At 45.5% G+C, this 18,356-nt stretch overlaps 1 protein-coding gene across 4 annotated transcripts in view; it reads left to right on the top strand.

Moving 5' to 3' along the window:
- Window positions 1–18,356, top strand: part of ITGB7 (integrin subunit beta 7) — a 124,736-nt gene that overhangs the window by 41,587 nt on the left and 64,793 nt on the right. The window contains exon 1 of one of the 4 annotated variants that reach the window (XM_029595064.1): window positions 10,949–11,119. The exons of the other annotated variants lie outside the window; for them this stretch is intronic. Within the exon in view, the coding sequence (XP_029450924.1) occupies window positions 11,036–11,119 (84 nt within the window). The 5' untranslated portion in view covers window positions 10,949–11,035. Of the gene's footprint in view, window positions 1–10,948; window positions 11,120–18,356 lie in introns of those variants that run through there. 4 annotated transcript variants of the gene reach the window in all.

Here is an 18,356-nt window from a genome sequence, read left to right as displayed (position 1 = left end):
AGGGCACTACCTGGGGAGACAGGACAGACAGACGCTGGAACAGAAGGACGCTGGACAAGGCTGGAACAAGGCTGGAACAAGGCTATGAACGCGGAGGCAAACTAGTACACTTACAGTGCCAACCCGATTGCCAAGGCAAGGAAGTGCAGGCAGGGACTTCCTTATATCGTACGTTCACTCAGGATGCGCCGCGGAGCTAGGACCCGCCCCTGGGCCTACAAGAGGCCGGGTGGTCCGCGTGTGCGTGGGGCGTGGCCAATGCCACTGGGGACGCCGAACTCTTGCGTGAGGCCTGGTGCGCAGTGGAAGGCCCGGTGACCACCACCGCGGGATGCCGAGGCCTGGAGGAGCTCGCGGCTGCCGCTGGGGAGGCCGATCCGCGACCTGCAGAGGAGCTAGCGAGGTGAGCAGGCCTGTGCGCGGACGGAGCGTGCAACACTCTTGGTCTCTCTCAATACTGTTTTACATCTAACTTTGCAGTGGTTATGATTATGGTTACATTTATTTATATGCCACCTATGCAAAAACCCCTAGGCGGCTCACAAAAAAGACATACACAGTAAACCAAAGATCAAGATAGAAATAAAAACAAAGCATTAAGATGGTTATGCTGTTGCCTATTTTCATCATTTGGTTCTGCTTTTCCATTTTCGAAAGAATGCCCTTTTAGATTTGCCTCTCTTATCTCACCATTAAGCCACGCTGGCAGTTGTTTGGTCTTCCTTTGACCTTTTTTCATTCGTGGAATACATTTTAAACAATGTCCATGCCTCATGTGAACTAATCCTTGCAACCACTCCTTTTAGATTCTTTTCCAGTTGACTTCCTCATTCTATCACACTCTCCCTCGTTAAAGTTCTGTGCTACTGTAGTCGTTTTGCTTAATGTCCTCCCTCCAGTGATTATGCCAAATTTGATTGCATTATGATCACTATTGCTTACTGACCCCACCCCCAGGCTGGGCGTGCCACCGAGGACTAGCACAAAAGTGGCTGCCTCTTTCAGCAACTGCTCCAGGAAGCAGTCCTGCTTATCAATGACCCAGCCGCTAGAAGTCAGTGCTGCATGCAGCTCCTCCTGGGCTCCACGGATTTACCAAATTAAAATCCCTGAAAAAAAAACCCAGAAGCTGTAATTTCCCTGACCTGGTCCCCACGCCCGACCCCTCCCCCCACCACTCTCCCCTCTCATCCCCCACAACAGTGTCCCTGTGTTCTCCAATCTCGTTCTCCCAAGACTTTTTCTCTCCCGCCCTTGTCCAGCAGCTCCTCTCCCCAACATTGATTCCCCAGTCACCAGGTCACCCCCCACCCCCAACAACACACACTATCCTCTCCCTCCTCCCCAGTTCATCCCCCCAACATTATCCCTCTCCCCAGCTTTTTCCCCCCCAACACTTTCTCTCCCAGCTCATTCCTCCCATAGCACTCTCTCCACTTCCTCAGCTCCCCTTTCCCAGCTCATCCCAACACTCAATCCGCTTCTCACCCCAACACTTTCTCTGCCCATCCAACATTCACTTTTACCTTCCGCAGCTACTCTTCCCTACACACTTCCCCCCAACATTCTCACTCCCCCCCCCCCCCCCTCCCCAGGCTTCTCGCCTCTCCGTTTGTCTCCCCCACACATTCCCTCCCTCTAATACACTTGCAATCCCCTTATTTTTCCCTCCTGCATCCCCCGGGTTTCTCCACACAGCTCATCCTCCCCCCCCCCCTTGAACATTTCACCTTTCCTCCAGCTCTTCCTAACACTCTCTTCCTCCCCTCCTAGCTCATCCCTCATCAACACTCTCCCCCCAGGTTTTCCCTCTCCAAACCTGTCCAAGTCAGCCTCCACTCCCACCTGCCTCTCCCCCACATGTCTGCCTGTAGCAGCTTCCACCGGCTGGTTCCACCTCTCACTAGGCCCTGCTACTGTGGCACCATCCTTGGAAGAGATACAGGTGTCTCTCGGAGAGAGCGAGCCGGGTGCTGCTGGAACTGCACTGCAGTGTCTTGCGAGAACAGTGCAGGAGTCTGGGCTCTGTGTGGCTCTCGCTCTCTGGGAGCTGCGCAGGACCGGAAAAATACCCCTGTTCAAGGATGGCGTTGAGAGAAAAAAAAAAGGTGAGGAGGAGGAGGGGGGAGGACAGAAGAGAAGGTGCTGGGTGTGGAGGTCTCCAGAGATTCCTTTTGTACGGCTTTCCAACCTGCCCTCCCGTATCCTGCAGGAGATGCTGGCGCATTCTGCGTAAATATTAGAATATAACAGTAAGAAGGGAAACTGCGCAAATTCTGCATTCCTCAGTTGCAAAGATTTCCACCAGGAGTAGGAATTGATTTGTTCTGATCCTGAACTATTCGTGGAATGGGCCAGAGTCAACCTGGGCCCTACCATTAGGGAACGTTCCAAACACGCAGGGTCTCCAAGCCCTTACTGCAAGGGCTGCAAATATTTTCTTATCACTCCTTCACCTCGGTACCTCTTACACTTCCTCGACTCTCTTTTCCCTTCCTTCCCACATCTTGTTATTGCTTTCCTCTATTCCATTTACATGCCCCATCCTTACACTTTCTCGCTGATGCCTTCTCCTCCCCACCTGTTGCTCCTGCTCGTCCCCTTGTCACCCTTCCCCTTGCCATCAGACTTGATGTGTAATAATTGCCACACTCGCCTGTGCTTTGTGACTGCATCAGAAGGCAAAGCCGTTAGCGTGGTGATATGATCTAGTCAGACAGTCTATAAATAAAGTCTGTCTATCGCCAGCCGTACTGGGAAAGTGCAAAGCTGCTCTTCTGCACTGAAAGTGATTCAGGAAACGTACCATCTAACCATTTCCTTCCACTTCGTGTCTTATTAGACAGTGGTTGCCACTGCCAGTGTATTGCTGCTCCTCATCGTTCCCGTGACAGATTGTGGGACCTGTCCTAGCTGGTACCCAGCATTCAGGCCCATACAGTAAAATCCGCGGGAGAGCCGGCGCTCCGAGGCGAGCGCCCGCTCTCCCGCGCCTCTCCTGGGCGCGCGATTCAGTATTTAAATTAGGGCCCGCGCTAATAAAGAGGTGCTAGGGACACTAGCGCGTCCCTAGCGCCTCCTTATTGGCAGAAGCGTTGGCTGTCAGTGGGTCTGACAGCCGACGCTTAATTTTACCGGCGTCGGTTGTCAAACCCACTGACAGCCACGGGTTCGGAAAACAGACGCTGGCAAAATTGAGCATCCGTTTGCCGGGCCGGGGGCAGATTTAAAAAAAAAATTTTTTAAGAAGATTTTTTTTTATTTTTTATTTTTGGGGCCTCCGACTTAATATCGCTATGATATTAAGTCGGAGGGTGTACAGAAAAGCAGTTTTTTTTCTGCTTTTCTGTACACTTGCCTGGTGCCGTCTGAAATTAAAGTGTGCAGCTTGGCCGCACATTTTGTTTTCTGTATTGCGGGTGACTACCTAATAGGCTCATCAACATGCATTCACATGTGATGAGCGCTATTAGTTTCGGGGGGGGGGGGGGGGGATTGACTGCGCGTTTTCCACGTGCTATTACCCCTTACTGTATAAGGGGTAAAAATAGCACGTGGAAAACGCGCGGCCAAACGGGGGCTAACGGTGCGCTCGGCTGAGCGCGCCGTTCTTTATTGGCCTGATTGTGCACAGAGGAAGCAGGACTACACGTGCAAGAGTGCATTGCGATAGAGCCATAGGCATCGCTTTTTGAGGGGGTGGAGCCATTCTGAATAGCTTTAAGCCTAAGTGCACTTTGTATTCTTTCCCCTTTGGAAATGAACAGCTGCAAAAGTAAGTATAACAGACACTCAGTTCTGTTACTATTAAGGCCTGGGTGAACCCTTAGTAAGATCAGTATAGGCCAGTGAATGGGGGGAGGTTGCCATTCAAATGCAGCCCCTCCCTTTGAGGGTGCTGGAATGGCCAACCCCCTGCCAAAGTTTTTTTAAGTGGCCTTCTCCAGAGGGGGGGGGGCGGGCAATCTTATTGTTTGCTAGCAGTTAGGAGGTGGTGAGTTTTCCTGTATTGATTTTTTCAGGCCTAACCAGAGGAACCAGGCCCAACCTACTTGGGGATCCTGATCAGGGTCCGCAGAGTTTTCCATTTACCTGGTCTGCTCACTGGCTTGTTAGGATTTTTCCCTTTGGGTTGTTATTGGGGTTTTTACAATTTATTGGTAGGAGCCTTGTGAGAGCCCGTGTACCACCTGGGCGCAGGGCACGGGGAATCCTGTATCTGGGGCCTGCTCAGGCTAGGGAAGCCCTGCCCTCCGTACCCTCGACCAGGAACGGAGGTGGTAGTGACCACTCCAGTGTTAACTTCCTCTGAAGGGGAAGACAGATTTCAGTTTTGAGACCCAAGAGGAAGGTTTTGGCTGTCCCCTTCCTTCCTGCATTGGAGCAGGGTGAATTTCCTGTTTCCAAGGAATCCCGCCCCACCTGGGATCCAGAGAGAATCTGAAAGAACGAAAAGGAGTAACTGTAGATGATCTGATCATGAGTAAGAGTAAAGTAAAGATCACTGAGGACAGCCATCCGGCGGCTTCACCCCCCTGGGGAGAGAGAGGATCCTACTCTCTGCGCCCAGGACATTTTTACCGGGATTTGGAAGGGGCTTTCCGTCCAGCTAAAGGAGGCCCTGTCCATCTGGGAGCTCCACTTATCCAAGTCATGGAGGGTGGAAGTTTCCTTGGCCCTGGTGAGGAGATTTGTGCAATAAACAGAGAGAGACATTGTGGTGCAGAGGGTTTTGTTTTACTGCCATTCTACTTTTTTTTTTTTTTAAATAACTTTTTATTTGCACACTTTTTAGACCTACCAAATGAGAAACAGTGGTACCATTTCAACACACGAAGAACTGCACCCAGTCTTATACAATAGTGTAGGTCTACCCCTTACAATACCCTATAAAAGCTGGGAATACTAACTAACAATAAATAGCAATCATCCTCCACCCACCTTTCCCACCGCCCTCTTTTATTCAGATATTCAAATTGTCCCCTCTCCAAATCCAATCAGGATCCTGGTCCTTCTCATACCTGTCCAACTGGTCCCGGAGCATATAGGTAATCTTCTCCATTGTGGCGATCTCAGGAACCTTGGCCCACCATCCACTGATGGCAGGAGCGCCTTTCCATGCTTGAGCAGTCGTCAACCTTGCAGCACGTAGCAGTTGTCCAACCAGCTTTCTATGTGGCCTCATTGCCCATCTGTTGGACCAGACCCCCAAGAGAGAGAGCGAGCTGCGCGTCCTCCACCAGCTGTTAACCTCAAATACATGAAATAACCTTCTGTTGTTCCAGGCCAGAACCCCTGTACCACCCTACACTCCCACCACATATGTACATGCCATTCTACAGTTTGATTGCCCAACAGTAAAAAGATTTTTCTTTTTGTGGACGCTAACCAAGTGTCTCCGCATGTTTATTGGGCTTTATACTGCACCCACATGGAGGGAAAAGGACACCACTCCCCAGAGGTAGAGAGAGAGTACCCAAGTCAGCCCTAGCACTCTGAGCCCTGGAAGAAATATTCTCCCCTCCCCCCCCCCCCTCATAGAAGAAGGCCCCAGGCCCTGGGGGAAAGAGACTGTGAAAGAGCTAGCCGGGGTCCCAGCCCTGAAGAAACAACAAATAAGTTTATAGCCCCATTGGAGTGCAGCCTGCCTGCCAGGACGGGATTACAGCTGCGTGCTAAAAGTGACCCTGCGCTTTCTACCTGTTGTTCATGCAGGCAGCCGAAAGGGGGTAAAATAGTGCATATTTCTAAAAACCTGCGCGGGCTTTAATCCCGGGAGAGGAGGACGATGTTTACCTGGGGGAAAATGGCTTGGAAAATTGTCCTCTATAAGCACTGCATTCTCTTTTGGTCTTTCCAGCTTCTTTTCCGTTGATATCTGCCTTTGCTTACCTTTCCTACTCAGGGCCACTTTAGCCACCAAAAGGACCCTGGGCAAGACTTTATGGAAGGGTCCTCTTTTTATTTGTTTTCAGTATCTGGATTTTAGATGTAATTGCTTGCCTTTCAAACCCAAACTGAAGGCAAGTTACAATCCGGTACAGTAGATAGTTCCCTACCCCAGAGGACTTACAATCTAGTTTGTACCTGAAGCAGTGGAGGGTTACGTGACTTCCTCAAGTCACAAGAAGCATCAGTAGGAGAAACGGACTTTGAATGCTCGCTCTGATGAAAGGAACGCTTTCTCCTCCAGGGAGTCTATCCATGCCCTGATTATCTTGATTTTCTGGACAAGGTTTGATTTAACAAAGATGATTCTGAAAGTTGGTGACTGAAGGAGCTAGATTGTCTTCTGCAGTGAGTCCAACACCCTTGTTTGGGAAGGTCCTGTCACTAATCTGTCATCCAGCTAAGGAAAGACACAAATTCCCTGGCAATGAAAATGCCCTGGTTTCACTGCTAAGCATTTCACGAAGACCCTCAGGGCCACCGACATCCCAAAAGAGGGAACCTTGTATTCGTAGTGAAAATAATCAACTATGAAATGGAGGTATTTTCAATGAGAGTAATGGATGGGTATGTGAGCGTACGCATCCTTCAGAACCAGGGCACACATCCAGTCTCCAATTGAATGAAGGGCAGGATGATATGAAGGAAGTTCATTTTAAATTTCTCCTGAAATGGGCTCTTATTCAGTCTTCATAAACCCAGGATGGGACACAATCCTCCTAACTTCTTGGGGATAAAGAAATAATGGGAGTAGAAACCCTTGTCAAATTCTGTGGGTAGGGACAGGTTCTATCACCTGCTGACTGAGAAGCCACTCCACCTTGAGATGTTGGGTCGAGTGATCCAGATCCAGAATGAAGGCCAAACACTGGTGCAGTGCTGGGGGACAGGAGAAGCACAAACAGTAACCAGTCTCCACAATTTTGAAGACCCATCAGTCCTTGGTAATCTTCCACCATTCTTCTAGGAAAAGGTTAATCCTTTCCGTTATGAGGAGGTGCCCGAGCAAGAACAGGCTGAAGCCTGAGTAGGCCAAGTTCAGGATGTAGACTGAGGAAGCGTCATAGGCAAGCGAGAGTCAGGGCCGGCGGCAAGCAGGAAGTAGTGGCAAGACAGGCTGAGGTCTGGACGAAGAGAGAGTCAATGACATAGTCAGGCAAAGCAGAGGTCAACACTGGGAGAGGATCAACAATGTGGTGAGGCAAAGAAGAGGTCAACACTGGGAGAGGATCAACGACGTGGTCAGGCAAAGCAGAGATCATGTCCGGGGAAGCAGTCCAATGATAGAAGAAATCAGGAACTTGAAGAATTGCCAGGAAGCAACAAGGAGCGAGGGGACCTGTTGCAAAGGCAAGCTCTGAGGCACCCCACTGTTTACCCTTTTCCACTGAGAAAATTGACCATTTAATCCTACTCTCTGTTTCCTGTCTTTTAACCAGTTTGTAATCCACGAAAGGACATTCCCTCCTATCCCATTACTTTTTAGTTTTCTTAGAAGCCTCTCATGAGGGACTTTGTCTAACGCCTTCTGAAAATCCAAATACACTACATCTACCGGTTCACCTTTATCCACATGTTTATTAACCCCTTCAAAAAAATGAAGCAGATTTGTTAGGCAAGACTTCCCTTGGGTAAATCCATGTTGACTGTGTTCCATTAAACCATGTCTTTCTATATGCTCTACGATTTTGATCTTGAGAATAGTTTCCACTATTTTTCCCGGCACTGAAGTCAGGCTCACTGATCTATAGTTACCTGGATCATCCCTGGAGCCTTTTTTAAATATTGGTGTTATATTGGCCACCCTCCAGTCTTCAGGTACAATGGATGATTTTAATGATAGGTTACAAATTTTAACTAATAGATCAGAAATTTCATTTTTTTAGTTCCGTCAGGACGCTAGGATGCATACCATCTGGTCCAGGTGATTTGCTACTCTTTAGTTTGTCAATCTGGCCTCCTACATCTTCCAGGTTCACAGTGATTTTGTTCAGTTCATCTGACTTATCACCCCTGAAAACCATCTCTGGAACTGGTATCTCCCCAACATCCTCATTAGTAAACACAGAAACAAAGAATTAATTTAGTCTTTCTGCAATGGCCGTATCTTCCCTAAGAGCTCCTTTAACCCCTCGGTCATCTAAAGGTCCAATCGACTCCCTCACAGGTTTCTTGCTTCGGATATATTTTTAAAAGTTTTTATTATAAGTTTTTGCTTCTATGGTCAACTAATTTCAAATTCTCTCTTCGCCTGTCTTATCAATGTTTTACACGCAACTTGACAATGCTTATGTTTTATCCTAGTTTCTTCAGATAGATCCTTCTTCCAATTTTTGAAGGATGTTGTTTTGGCTAAAATAGCCTCTTTCACCTCACCTTTTAACCATGATGGTAATCGTTTTGCCTTCCTTTCACCTTTCTTAATGTGTGGAATACATATGGACTGCACCTCTAGGATTGTATTTTTTAAAAATGTCCATGCCTGTTGAACACTTTTAACCTTTGCAGCTGCACCTTTCAGTTTTGTTTCCATGTTCATCATTTTATCAAAGTTTCCCTTTTGAAAGTTTAGTGTTAGAGCTGTAGATTTACTTATTGTCCCCCTTCCAGTTATTAGTTTAAATTTGATCATGTTATGTATGATCACTGTTGCCAAGTGGCCCCACCACTGTTACCTCTCTCACCAAATCCTGCATTCCACTAAGAATTAAATCTAAAATAGCTACCTCTCTTGTTGGTTCCTGAACCAATTGCTCCATGAAACAGTCATTTATTACATCCAGGACCTTTATATCTCTAGCAAGTCCTGATGTTACATTTACCCAGTCAATATTGGGGTAATTGAAATCTACCAAGCAAAACATGAAGCAGAGTGCCCTGCACATCAATAAATATCCACAGAGACAGCGTGCAAGGAATAGTTAGCGAAGTCCACCTTAGAATTTATAAAAGTTTTAATGAGAATAATTTTTAGACATTATTTAATGGCAACTCCATATACTTTCAAAACAGATAGTCAAAGTCCCCCACACGGTCCCGTGTTTTGCTGGTGGCTGCATCGGGAGGGACCATAATTCAGTATCATCTACAAAGTAAAAGAATAACATAGGTGGAACTAATATATGTATGGCTATACAATTTTAAACAGATTTCACAAGCAAAACATACCTTATGTGTACATCATGGAGCGCATCGGCTCTCACTACTTGTTAACTATTTAAAGAAGCGGATTTGGCGCCAAAGAACAGAAGCTATCACGATAGGCTCAACCCGAGCCCCGCCCCCACTGAAAACATTTCATCCGAACAGATGCCATTCTATGTCTTTATTTAGACCTTTAGGATGGACAGTAGATAGTGTAAAAATCCACTTCTGTTCCCTTCTACCCAATATTTCAGCGTAATCACCTCCCCTTAACGGGGGTACAACAACCTCCAAAACTGAGAAGAGAAGTTCAGCAATAGTGTGCCGGCATTGAACCCAATGCGTAACCAATGGTTCATCCATCCTAAGGAGACGAATGTTTGAACAATGTTCGATGATGCGGGTTTTCACCATCCTAGAGGTCTTTCCTACGTACAGTAATGGACAAGGGCATTGTATCACATATACAACACCCTTGGTGGTACAGTCCGATGCACTCCGAATTTGAAATTTACGACCAGTATTAGGGTGAGTAAAAAAGTCTGATATTACAGTGTGGCTACACATCATGCAGCGACCACAAGGACCATGCTGGCCCCCCCTGGTATCCCTCTCATGTTTGGTAAAGCTAGCATGTACTAACTGGTCCCGAAGGTTGCTACCCCTTCGGAACGTAAAACGAAGTGGTGCCTGGAAAAGAGAGGATAATGATAAATTCTCCCAGTGTCTACGTATCATTGCTGCTATTGTTTTACTGGCTATCGAAAATGGTAAGATACAGTTGTGCCACTGGCCATCGTCCTCTGTTGGGGGAAGAAACAGCCAGTCACGAGTCGTGACTGGCTGTTTCTTCAGTGTAGCTGAAAGTGTAGCTGATTGGAAGCTTTAAATGGCTACTGACGAAACCACTTTCAGCTACACTGAAGAAGCGGTGAACGCAGTCCTCACAGACGTGCTATTTTTTTGCTGAACCATCAAATGACTCTGTTCCCACTTCCTCTTGGTCTGAGGTAATAAACATTCAGAAACGTCTGACAAGAGCCGAGTTACATTCTTCTACGTTAATTGAATACTGTCGGGTACGCCGCATTCCTAGAGGCCTACGGATACAAAAAGAATCGAGGCTACACACGGAAAACGCTGCCTTTATAACCCGTTGGAACCAGATACTGAACAAGTGCTCCTTGGATCTCATGGTACTTATTATTGAGACGAACAAGGAGTTACAAGTAACTTTGAAGGAGGATCTTTCTTTCAAATTAGATCTGATTAAACATTCTCTAGCACTGAAAACATTTCAACAACAATATCAGGAATTTGAAGACAATTTAACCAAATTTCGGGACGATTTGAAGGCTATCAAATTTAGCAAATTTCAACGGGATTCTACAGATTATAGCACAGGTTACGTATATAAATGGATGGCAAAAAAGCCGCAGAAGAAGGTTACATTCGCTCAAGACTCTTCATCCTCATCTTCAGAGGACTCTGTGGCCGGAGACTTACCTCGTGGCCGCGGGCAAGGACGCAAGACCCGCGGTTCTTCAATCCCTCCAGTTCCTGCACAAGGACCATCGAGCGCATCACAATCTTTTGCTACTGCTTCCTCACGATACTCTTCAATAGCGGCCTCTTTTTTAGATTCAGGCCAACCCCACAGGGAGACTCGCAGCACACGATTTCGCACTACCAACACCACAAGCCAATCAGGACAGAAAGTGTCTCGAACACCACGTCCGCTTCCAGACGCATGGCAGTGACTACTGAGACTATTTTCAATCTATCTGCTCGAGATTTAACAGATGTAGAAAGAAGGACATTACAAAGGGGTTTATCCTTTGTACTGACCATTAAATGTGATCCGTTTGATTTACAGGTTCATCTATACCGGTTTTTCCGTGTACTGAGATTAAAATTGTTTTTTACGGATACCCCACCCACAATGGATATGTCAGTCATCTCTAAGAGATCCGGATGGACCCCTCCTGGCCCTGTTAATCCCCTATTGGGGGCTTTTGAGCGGTTGGTAAGTGAGGATGCCCACGCTATTGCCACTAGGAAGCAATTTATACAATATAACCTGTCTCAACAGGAGGCTATTGCAATAAGGAATTTATCAAAAGATCCTTCTATTGTTATAAAACCCGCCGATAAGGGCGGGGGTATTGTAGTATGGGGTATAACAGATTATGAAATGGAGGTATTGCGCCAACTTGGCGATACCTCGTTTTATAAACTGCTTCCAGGAGACCCCACTGAAGAGCTTTTAAAGGTGATTAAGGATCTTGTCCAGGAGGCCTTTGACTGTAAAATGCTCACTAGTAGGGAGGCTAAATTTCTTGTGAATTCCACTCCGGTTATGCCCTTATTTTATATTTTACCTAAAATTCACAAGACCCTGGTACACCACCTGGGCCGCCCGATTGTTTCGGGTATTAATTCCTTGTTGGAGCCACTATCAAAATTCATGGATGTTTTTTTAAAGCCATTTGTAGCCCAGATTCGATCCTATGTGAAAGATACTTCTCATCTTATTACGATATTGTCAAATTTAACAGTTCCTTCGGGTGGCTTTTTCTTTGTTACACTCGATGTAATTTCACTGTACTCGAATATTCCCCAATCTGAGGTGTTACAATTAATAGAGGTCATCTTGAACCGACGGCCTGCCCCTCACCGGGTGTCTACTTCATTTCTGATACAGCTGGCCACTCTTGCATTAACAAAGAATTTTTTTCTGTTTGATCAGAATTACTATCAACAGATTAAAGGGACAGCAATGGGGGCCACTATGGCCCCCTCCCTTGCCTGTCTGTACATGGATTACTTTGAATCTTCATTAGTGTACCCGTCAGAATGGTTTTCACGAGTGGCTTTATGGCTACGTTATATTGATGATATTCTCATCATCTGGACAGGATCAGACGTCCAATTTTTTGTCTTTTATGACTGGTTAAATTCTCTAAATCCACACATACAATTTAATTTTTGCATTCATGCCTCAAAAATTGCATTTCTAGACATAGTGATTTCAGTTGACCAGGACCAGTATGTCACTACACTGTTCAGGAAAGAGACTGATAGAAATACATTACTGGCTTACTCTAGTTGTCATCCTAAACCCCTTAAAGACAATATCCCCACGGGACAATTTTTAAGATTAAAGCGCTTATGCTCTTCTCGTAGTGATTTTCTAAAGCAAGCTCAGCAGATGTCTCAGCGGTTTTTGGACAGGGGATATCCTCCCCGAGTAGTGAAAAAAGCTTTTAAAAGGGCACTTTACACGACTCGTGACTGGCTGTTTCTTCCCCCAACAGAGGACGATGGCCAGTGGCACAACTGTATCTTACCATTTTCGATAGCCAGTAAAACAATAGCAGCAATGATACGTAGACACTGGGAGAATTTATCATTATCCTCTCTTTTCCAGGCACCACTTCGTTTTACATTCCGAAGGGGTAGCAACCTTCGGGACCAGTTAGTACATGCTAGCTTTACCAAACATGAGAGGGATACCAGGGGGGGCCAGCATGGTCCTTGTGGTCGCTGCATGATGTGTAGCCACATTGTAATATCAGACTTTTTTACTCACCCTAATACTGGTCGTAAATTTCAAATTCGGAGTGCATCGGACTGTACCACCAAGGGTGTTGTATATGTGATACAATGCCCTTGTCCATTACTGAATGTAGGAAAGACCTCTAGGATGGTGAAAACCCGCATCATCGAACATTGTTCAAACATTCATCTCCTTAGGATGGATGAACCATTGGTTACGCATTGGGTTCAATGCCGGCACACTATTGCTGAACTTCTCTTCTCAGTTTTGGAGGTTGTTGTACCCCCGTTAAGGGGAGGTGATTACGCTGAAATATTGGGTAGAAGGGAACAGAAGTGGATTTTTACACTATCTACTGTCCATCCTAAAGGTCTAAATAAAGACATAGAATGGCATCTGTTCGGATGAAATGTTATCAGTGGGGGCGGGGCTCGGGTTGAGCCTATCGTGATAGCTTCTGTTCTTTGGCGCCAAATCCGCTTCTTTAAATAGTTAACAAGTAGTGAGAGCCGATGCGCTCCATGATGTACACATAAGGTATGTTTTGCTTGTGAAATCTGTTTAAAATTGTATAGCCATACATATATTAGTTCCACCTATGTTATTCTTTTACTTTGTAGATGATACTGAATTATGGTCCCTCCCGATGCAGCCACCAGCGAAACACGGGACCGTGTCGGGGGACTTTGACTGTCTGTTTTGAAAGTATATGGAGTTGCCATTAAATAATGTCTAAAAATTATTCTCATTAAAACTTTTATAAATTCTAAGGTGGACCGCTAACTATTCCTTGCACGCTGTCTCTGTGGGTAATTGAAATCTCCCATTATTATTGCACTGCCAAATTGGTTAGCTTCCCTGATTTCTTTAGCATTTCTTCATCTGTCTGACTATTTTGTCCAGGTGGACGGTAGTATATTCCTATCACTATACTCTTTCCCAACACACAGGGGATTTCTACCCATATAGATTCTACTGAGCATTTACTCTCTTGTATGATCTTTATCCTGTTGGACTCTATACCCTCCCGGACATAAAGTGCCACACCCCCACCAAGTTGATCCTATCATTGCGATATAATTTGTACCCTGATATAGCATTGTCCCATTGGTTATCCTCCTTCCACCAAGTCTCTGTGATGCCAATTATGTCAATCTCATTATTTGCTGCTAAACACTCTAACTCTCCCATCTTACTTCTTAGACTTCTGGCATTGGCATACAGACATTTCAAAGTGTGTTTTTTGTTTGTATTAACAACCTGCTTTTCAGTTGTTAGGGATAATTCAGAAATCATTAGCTTCGGTGATTTTTTACATATAGGCACATGGGCTATGTTTTCTTTTATTGGAACCTCTCTGTTGGGATGCCCTAACTCTCCTGTTTCATTAGTATCCTTCAAGGATACATTTCTCCAAACCATGTACTGCTGAGTGACCGTCGGCTTTCCCCCTTGTTCTAGTTTAAAAGATGCTCTATCTCCTTTTTGAAAGTTAGTGCTAGCAGCTTGGTTCCACTCTGGTTAAGGTGGAGCCCATCCTTTTGGAAAAATCTCCCCTTTCCCCAAAAGGTTCCCCAGTTCCTTACAAAACTGAATCCCTCTTCCCTGCACCATCGTCTCACCCATGCTTTGAAACTCTGGAGCTCTGCCTGCCTCTGGGGATCTGCATGTGGAACAGGAAGCATTTCAGAGAATGCCACCCTGGAGTTCTGGGTTTCAGCTTTCTACCTAAAATCCTAAGTTTGGCTTCCAGAACCTCTCTCCCACATTTTCCTATGTCGTTGGTGCCCACATGTACCACGACAGCCGGCTCCTCCCCAGCACTGTCTATAATCCTATCTAGGTGACGTGTGAGGTCTGCCACCTTCGCACCAGGCAGGCAAGTTACCGGGCGGTCCTCACGTCCACCAGCCACCCTGCTATCTACAAAGACAAGAATACAGAAATGAAGGCAAGCCACACTAAGGCACAAGGCACATCCAGAGACCTGTTGCTGAGGCATCAGAAGCTCCTCCGGAGGGGCCTTTTAAGGAGGAGGCTCAGTGTTGCCATCAAGGGGAGCAATGGTTAGGTTCCCACCGTGGGCCCTTTAAGAAAGGCAGCGTCAGGCGCACGTCCACCTAAAGAGAGGTTGAGGAGTGGCCTCACGTTGGTGTCCTGCTGCCTTCAGTAGCATTGTTCGCTGTCGGAGGTACAGCCGCACGAGATTGCTGGCGGCATCGGGGGTGAGGCGGCTCGCAGGGCCGTCCTGCAAGCCGCCTACTGAGTCTCCATTAAGAAGTCTGTACCATCAGTGTAGGCAGAAGGGAAGTATACCAAGTGGTTTCCAGCTCCTCCATGTGGACTGCTGTGTTAGTTACTTTCTGTTCCTATAAAATGGGGAAATATAAAGAGAGTGTGTAGATTTTTAGTTCAGTTTTTGAAGGAGAAGGAGCTTAATTTGTTTTGTTCTTTCTTTTTTCTTCTCTTTTATTAATCTCGTGTTAGGAAGTGAAATTCTTTTAAAGGGCTTTCATTTGTGCTTTCTGGCTGCAGGGGAAGGCATTTTACTTTTTAGCTATCCTCTTTACTGAAGGAAGCTTGCATCCATCCTTCTTCCTTCTATCTTTGTTAACTGGAGGACGAGTCCTAAGTTGGAGTGGAAGGCGATTCTCTCACACAGAGAGATTCATTGCCCTGCCAGAGGTAACAAAACAAGAAAGGATACCCATTCAGCTCCTGGGAGAAGAGGAATAAGGAGTAAGAAGAAGAGTGGCACCCTTCCAGTGAATATCCACTACGAGTAGAGCTGAGTTTCAAAACATTTAATTTAAGGTATGGTAAATTGGGAAAACAATATTGACTCATCCACCCATCAGTATTGCCACCCTGCAGAGGAAGATTCAAAACTACATAAAAAATTGCGAGGAACAAAGCGGATTCAGACTGTTAAGAGACAAAGAACAAATTACAGAGTCACAGATTTATCTAATTCAAAGTCATGTAAATAATGGAATTACCAAAGGAATGCGTATGAAATAATAGGACTTATTTAAATAAATACATAAATTTTAAAAAAGCATCAATTCAGTAAATGTTACGGAGCAGCCATGCCTTTATTTCCTTGTCTACCGTATGAAACTCTTGTATCCCTCAGTCATCTATCAGCCCAGCTGACTGCGTCACAGGCTTCTGATTAGTTTTAAAATTTACCTTTGCATGTAGAGTGACCAAGTAGCTCCTTGTCAAGGGAAAAAAAACTGAAGCAGCTCCTGGTTTACCCCAGTGCATGCAACGAGACATAGTTCTGCTTTTCTTATGGAACTCAAAGAGAAATCAGAACCACATTTCTATGACTGCAATGGGGTAAAACCAGGACTGGATTGGCTTGTTCTCCTTGACAAGGAGCTATATATATATAGCAGGGGGAAAAAAGATATGGAACTAACAGCAGGAGGTGAGGGAAATGAATGACTGTGATATGATGTGTGACCAGGCCCCCCCCTGACGTCACTGGGAGCTCCGGCGACGGTTGAAGAGCGCCTCACCATCAGGCGCCGTGCGTCGCGCACCGAAGGGGCGCAACAAAGGGGATCTCCCCTTTGTGCACCCCTTCGTGCAACCCTTGTGCTTCTAAAAAAAAAAAAAAAATCTTTTATATTTTTCTGTTATTTAACCTTTATTCCAATTCTTTACCTTTTCTTTTCACTTGTTAACAATTTTAATTAGAAATGTTCATTGTATTAGACTATGGAAATTTATTTCCTGCTATTCTGTTTAATGTAAACCGGTATGATTTACATCGGATGTAAGAATGTCGGTATATAAAAATTAAAAATAAATAATAAAATTAATATGGTCACCCTACTTATTGGGAAAACAGAACAAGGTGGACACTTACAAATCCCTACCCAGAACCCACGCGCTAGCAGAATAACTCATCTCAGTCACACACGAAAAACACGATCCTCACTAAATGCAAACACAAACTGAACTCCTCTTTGTTTTGCTGTCCAAATTCACCATTTCCCTTCCTGTCCCCTGAAAACAGGAGGGTAGGGGAGAACAAGGAGGGCCTGAATTAAGGAGCAGAGTGGTTAACCATTGCTCTGCAGTATCTGCTCTGGGCACGCTCCTCCTCGCCCGTTCCCTGCACACTGTTTGGGAGGGGAGGTGCTGAAGAGGAAGGCAGAGGGCTGTTCTCTGCTGTCTGAGATGCAGGGCATTAGCCAATAGCATCATCAGGAAGAGTCCTATGTGCTCTTGCAATGGAGTCTCTACTATGCAAGGCCCAGGCAGCTGCACGTTTTGCTCATAAGTAAAAGCGGCCCTGTACCCTGTACCTACTGTGCTCAAGATCTTATCTCTTTCTTTCTTCTTTTTCTAGGGTTTCCCTTAAACCACCAACAGTCTTTTCTGTAGGACTTTCTTTAATCCCAAATCATTCTGTTCTCCAGGGCTTTCTTTGTTCCTTTCCCTGTTGCCCTTTCCAAAAGTCCTTCTGCCAGTCTTTCATTGCGTAGATCCCATCTCACCCATTCCCTTCTTCAGAAAGGGCAGAGTCCAGCCATGATGTTCAGATAGAAATAATTTATAGAGTGCATACAGATTACTCTTCAGCAGTTGGAGGCTGGTTATTAGAAAGCTATGATTTTAGTTCTTGTTTTGGAGGGATGGGGTTTGTGATGTTCCTAATCTCCTCGTGAGAGTGGAGGTGATGGAAATTGCTGAAATATTGGGTATGGTTTTAGAAAATTGTTTTATACTAATAGGGCCCAAAATTGAAAGCTGGCCGTTTAAGTACCGTCACTTAGCCGGCTATGACTAATCCAGCTAAGATACGATGTATATTCAGTGGCACAGTAAAGCTGCTCAATGTACGCTTATATGTGCACACTAGTCTGGAGAAGTCTACCCGGCTAAGTTTAGACCTGCTCTATGGGGTGTTTAAAGTTAGACGTAAATTTATCCGGCTAACCCCCAATGTCGGTAGTTAGCTAACTCGCTCTGCCCCCAATCCGCCCAGTACAAGTCTATTATTTGTGCATGTAACTTTTAGCTGTATAAGGGACTTGTATAGCTAAGTGGCGACCATTGAACATAGGTGCAGATTCAGCTGCCACTACATAGCTGCATAAATCCCACTCATCCGGCTAAATAGCACTGAACACACTTTGAATATTGGGCCCTTTGTGTTTTGTACTTATTGTTGGTGTATTTCTATATTGTTGTTTTGAATTATTTTAAATGTTTAAATATATTATTTTACTGTTGTATACTGTTTTGGGTCTCTCAGGAGAAAGGTGGGGTAGAGAAGAAAGTCACTGGCTTGGTATAATCCTTTTCTTTTGGTTCTGATATATATTCCCAGTTGAGTTAAATAGTCTCCATCTCCAGCAAAAAGGAGGGAGGCAGAATTGGGGAAGACCAAGTCACCATCCATGTCACGTGACTTTTCAAAATTGACTGTAGGGAGGCTCATAATCAAACAGCCTGCATGGGAAAATTGACAAATGTGCACCAAAGTTACACCGGTTTGCGAAGCCGACTTCTGCACATAAGTCCGCTTTGAAAATGATCCCCTCCAAACTACCTGCCACAAGCCACACCTGCTGTTTGATGCACACAGATTTATCCTGAAAAGTTTCTTGCGTGCTGCTGGATTTCATAAAGTTTGCGTGTAAATCCAAACCTCCTTGCCAACTCGGGGAATGCCCCTGCTCAG

This window comes from Rhinatrema bivittatum, chromosome 3, assembly GCF_901001135.1.
Source record: "Rhinatrema bivittatum chromosome 3, aRhiBiv1.1, whole genome shotgun sequence".
Taxonomy (NCBI): Eukaryota; Metazoa; Chordata; class Amphibia; order Gymnophiona; family Rhinatrematidae; genus Rhinatrema; species Rhinatrema bivittatum.
Note: the sequence above shows the minus strand (reverse complement) of the source record. Positions and strands in the feature narration are given on the sequence as shown.